Here is a 4875-nt window from a genome sequence, read left to right as displayed (position 1 = left end):
AATATAATTTTGAATTTGAAAAACTTTACCTATTGTAAACGAATTTGGGCTTCTAGAGAAAGAGGGGCCACTACGAGGGACATGTAACTTCTCTCCCAGAGAGAGAGAGAGAGAGATTCATCACGAAACATGGGGATGTTTCAATGACACCATGTTGTATGGGTTGCAAGTGAACATGAAAATGTAAACTCGGATAGATGTGCAACTGTTTCCGTCGAGTACGACAGGAGGTTCTACAATCTCTAAGCATTCATTAGCCAGGTTAGCTCATTATTTGACTGGCTCACATAAGAAGTTGCCTCCTCCACATACTTGGGATGCAATTTTGGTTGCAGTTGCATGCATGACATGATATCTCTAATTTCACCAATGTTAGAACTAAAAATAATTGTAAGTTCTTTTGTTTTGGCAATTAATATCTGCTGTAGTAGACTAGATGATCCTAAAATACACCCTTCTTGGAGTCCTTAATTGAATCGTAGCTACATTAACACCAGGTTCACAAATTCAATGGCCATCGTTGACGTACCACGGCCGAATTAGACCAGCGTATGAACGGGACTCGGAATAATTCCTGATGCTTGATTCGATTCCCCTCTCACGTTTCTCGTCAACCAGTTGAACCCCCATTTAGCCCGAAAGAGTCAAAGAGATCGCAAAAATACACGTATACGTGGCGCCCTCTGAAATGCCCCTCACCGCCGCGCCTCGCGCTCCCAACCCGGCATCCCCCTCCTACGTGGCGCTGCTATCGGAGGTCCCGCCGCTGGGGAAAACAGTGGAAAGGGTGGGTGCGAGCGCGGTCCGATCACCTCCCATCCCTTCCTCCGCCCTCGCTTCAGATCACCGGTGGGACCAGTCAGACCGGTTGACGGGTTCTCCCTCGCGGGACTCGCCGGCCCTACCGGACCACGGTGCACTTACCGCCCAAATCCGACGTCACATCCTTCAGCCATGTGTCGTATCCCTCCCCGGATACTGCCACGTATTCCCGACGCACCGAATTGCGTCGCTGCTACAAAGTCTCAAGTCTTCGTTCTTGGCTCTCCGAACTCTTTTTATTCAGATCCTCATTGCACTAGTGGAAGACTTGTTCAATTTTGTCATTGCGTTTTTTTTTTTTTTGAAAAAAAAAACTTTTCCAGTCTCTCGCACCTCCATTTTATCTCTCCTTCTCTTCTTCTCTCTATGGAAAGGATGGACAAGGGTGGTGGAGGATTGAGCTTGGGGGATTCGGCTGGGTTCCATAACGGTGGTGGGATGGACTCGTTCCTTGGTGGAGGCCTGAAGCAGAAGAATAGCTCCATGGAGTCTGGCCATCACTTTCAGATGAGTCTCGGCTTCCACAATGAGCCGGAAGGTAGGGAGAACAGGAGGGTCGTCGGTGAGATGGATTTCTTCTCAGATGACAGAAAGGAACGGGCACGACCGGCCTTGGATCATAATGCGCCTAACCTTTGCATCAAGAAAGAAGATCTCACCATTAATGTTGGTGAAACATTGCTGGTTTTTTTTTGGATGTGTTCTCTCTATCTAATTGAAACCAGATTTTTTTTTTTTTTTTAATCCAATTATCCATCTAATCTTTTCTTTTTGTTATGTCGTAGATGGGTTTGCACCTTCTTACAACCAACACCAGAAGCGATCAATCAACTGTAGATGACGGGTTGTCACCCAACGAGGAGGATAAAGAGAGCAAGAGTGAGGTTAGGATCTCTCTCCATGCATCTTTTGTTTTTAATATGAACAATTAATTATTCCCTTTTAAAAAATTTCAGAACAACTATTTCTTTTAATTTCATCCGATTTCTTTTCTTTTAGAATAATGTTTTTTCCCTTTCATTTGGACAATTAGTTGGCGGCGATGCAAGCCGAGCTTGGGCGAGTGAACCAAGAGAACCAGAGGCTAAAGGGCATGCTAGGCCATGTGACAAACAACTATAACTCCCTCCAAATGCAGTTCATCACACTCATGCAGGAGAGGAGCCGAAGAAATGGAAGCCCGCAAAGCCATGAGGTAGGCCTTTACGAGATAATACACCCATGCATATTACCTCAGCAAGCATAAAATTCGAGAAAAGTTAATCTTCAGATCTTTCATTAGGTCAGCGGTGATCAAATGGGCGATAAGCGAAACGAACATGAAGACGCCATGGTTCCAAGACAGTTCCTGGATCTTGGACCGGCTTCATTGGCCGAAGACGCTTCCCACTCCGCAACAGAAGGTGGAAGCCGGGATCGATCCACATCACCACCTAACAATATGGAAGTGATGCCAATCGATAACAGCCTAAAGAAGAACAGCAACGGCAAAGAGATAGCCACATTAGATTGCGAGAGAACTGATGTCAGGGATATTAGGCCTACGTTCGGAGAGGTGAGCCCTGATCAAGTGTCTCAAGGCTGGGTCCCCAACAAAGCACCCAAATTATCCCCTCCAAAGAGTAATACTTCCGACCAGCAAGCCCAAGAAGCCACCATGAGGAAGGCTCGCGTGTCAGTCCGAGCACGGTCCGAAGCACCCATGGTAAAACTATACATATAAAAGAACTTTGTAATCCAATTACTAATTAACAATAGTAGTTTAGAATCAGTTGGTTCAGACTAATTTGAAACCATTTGTGTTCTTTTAGATCACTGATGGATGCCAATGGAGGAAGTATGGACAGAAGATGGCAAAGGGAAACCCTTGCCCCCGAGCCTACTACCGGTGCACCATGGCCGCCGGGTGTCCAGTTCGCAAACAAGTAATGATCGCTGCCATTTACTTAGTCCCGAACCATTTAAAAAAAAAAAAAAAATCTTAAAACAATCGAATACGTGAATGAGGACTCATTGAAGCTGTGACAGGTCCAAAGGTGTGCGGAGGATCGATCGGTCTTGATAACAACCTACGAAGGGAATCACAACCACCCACTCCCCCCGGCAGCCATGGCGATGGCATCAACCACTTCCGCGGCGGCGAACATGCTCTTATCTGGATCCATGTCAAGCACCGACGGGCTAATGAACTCCAATTTCCTTGCAAGAACTATACTGCCATGCTCGTCGAGCATGGCCACCATATCAGCATCAGCTCCGTTCCCCACCGTGACCTTGGACCTCACACACACTCCCAATGCTCAGTTCCAAAGGACATCAACCCAATTCCAGGCCCCATTTCCAAATGGTGCTCCTGGTTTCGGCTCGACACCACCTACTTCTTTGCCACAGGTCTTCGGGCAGACGCTCTTCAACCAGTCGAAATTCTCAGGGGTTCAGATGTCGGCCGGCGATGGTGCCCAATTTTCACATCCAAAGCCACAATCCATGCAGCCGTCGACATCTCTGGCTGATACGGTGAGCGCTGCAACGGCAGCCATCACGGCGGATCCCAACTTCACTGCTGCACTCGCAGCTGCCATCACCTCCATCATTGGTGGTGGCGGCGGCGGCGGCGGCGGCAGTGGCAGCGGCGATGCCCAAACAAGCAGCAACAACATCAACAACACTAGTGATAACAAGACGGGCGATAACTAAATATTGCATTGCCCAGGCTTTTCATTTTCTCAGAGTTTCTTTTCATCCTAATTCCTTTGTTCCATGGAAAAAGGAAAATGAAATTATACATGCAATCATTTCCGCCTTTTGTTTTAATGATAATTTTTGGTATAATTTGTTATCGTGATGCAGCTAGCATCGTCAGAAAAAGCCCCCTTTTTGGATCTTCCAAAGAAAATAAGGTCACATGTAGTTATTTTTCTTTGTTTATTTTAATTATCATTTTGGGAGGTGGGACAAAGGCAAAGTTGCGTTCTTTAATTTCTTACTACTGGATTTCTCTAAGAATGAGGACTCGAGGGAGATGTTCTTGATGTTCTATTTTCGGACCTTTTTGAGCAGCCGCGTTTGGTCCGCGGGGTGGAAATTGGCCTGATGGTTTCTTTTTGTCCTAATTCCTTTGTTCCAAGGAAAAAGGAAAGTGAAATTATACATGCAATTATTTCTGTTTTTTTTTTTTTTCGATGATAATTTTTGACATAATTTGTTATCTTGATGCAGCTGGTATCGTCAGAAAAGGGCCTTTTTTTTTTTAAATTTTTCAAAGGAAATAAGATCACATGTAGTTATTTTTCTTTGTTTATTTTAATTATCATTTTGGGAGGTGGGACGGAGACGAAGTTGCGTTCTTTTGTTGCAAGTGGATTTCTATAAGAATGAGGACTCGATGGGGAATGTTGTTGACGTCTAGATGTTCTATTTTCGGACCTTGGCGCGTTTGGTCCGCGGGGTGGAAATTGGCCTGAAGGTAATGGGAACGTCATAGGGAGAGGCAGGGAAATGGTCCCATGCACATGAACCGCGGGGTGAGACGTGGGGTTTGACACGGAAATTCTCACTCGGTCCCAAACGTGCATGCCACGGTCAGCGCTTGTGGCGGCCGGAACTCTATCAACTTGCTTTTATAAAATCATTAATTGAAAATTAGTTGTCCAATTGAAAATTGTTTGCTTTTATAAAATCCAGTGGCAAATTTGTTAAACTTCTTAATAGTTTGTTTTTCAATTGAAAATTGTTTCTAAGAATGTGAGTCATGAAGGACCATGTATTCCACTAAAATGGAATGTGTTGGGTAGCATGGAAAAGGAGGCCACTGATGGGTAGCATGTTCCAAGTGTCAATAAAACTCTAGCAACCCAAGCGGCCTGTTTGACCTATGCGTGGATATTTCTCTCCCCTTCAAACTTTAACAGGGCACGTGTTTGATCTCGGTCTTCTCATCTATGGCATTCGTTGCTGCCATCTTTTACTAGAATTGTAAAATTCCCTTCTTTTCTCTAAGGATTTCAGTTACTATTAATGTTTATCCAACAAAGATAATTATAATAATATAAG

General features: G+C 44.9%; 1 protein-coding gene across 1 annotated transcript; it reads left to right on the top strand.

Annotated features, from left to right (window-relative positions):
• The first annotated feature begins 1128 nt into the window (after positions 1 to 1128).
• LOC105048544 (probable WRKY transcription factor 31) lies at positions 1129 to 3987 on the top strand. The gene is made up of 6 exons (XM_010927883.4): positions 1129 to 1488; positions 1608 to 1706; positions 1856 to 2017; positions 2105 to 2527; positions 2634 to 2747; positions 2851 to 3987. Exons 1-6 carry the CDS (start codon positions 1189 to 1191, stop codon positions 3517 to 3519), a joined length of 1767 nt encoding a protein of 588 aa, XP_010926185.1. The 5' UTR covers positions 1129 to 1188; the 3' UTR covers positions 3520 to 3987.
• The last annotated feature ends 888 nt before the right edge of the window (positions 3988 to 4875 follow it).

This window comes from Elaeis guineensis, chromosome 2 (assembly GCF_000442705.2).
Source record: "Elaeis guineensis isolate ETL-2024a chromosome 2, EG11, whole genome shotgun sequence".
NCBI classification, from domain to species: domain Eukaryota; kingdom Viridiplantae; phylum Streptophyta; class Magnoliopsida; order Arecales; family Arecaceae; genus Elaeis; species Elaeis guineensis.
This window is presented reverse-complemented; position numbering and strand designations above follow the sequence as displayed.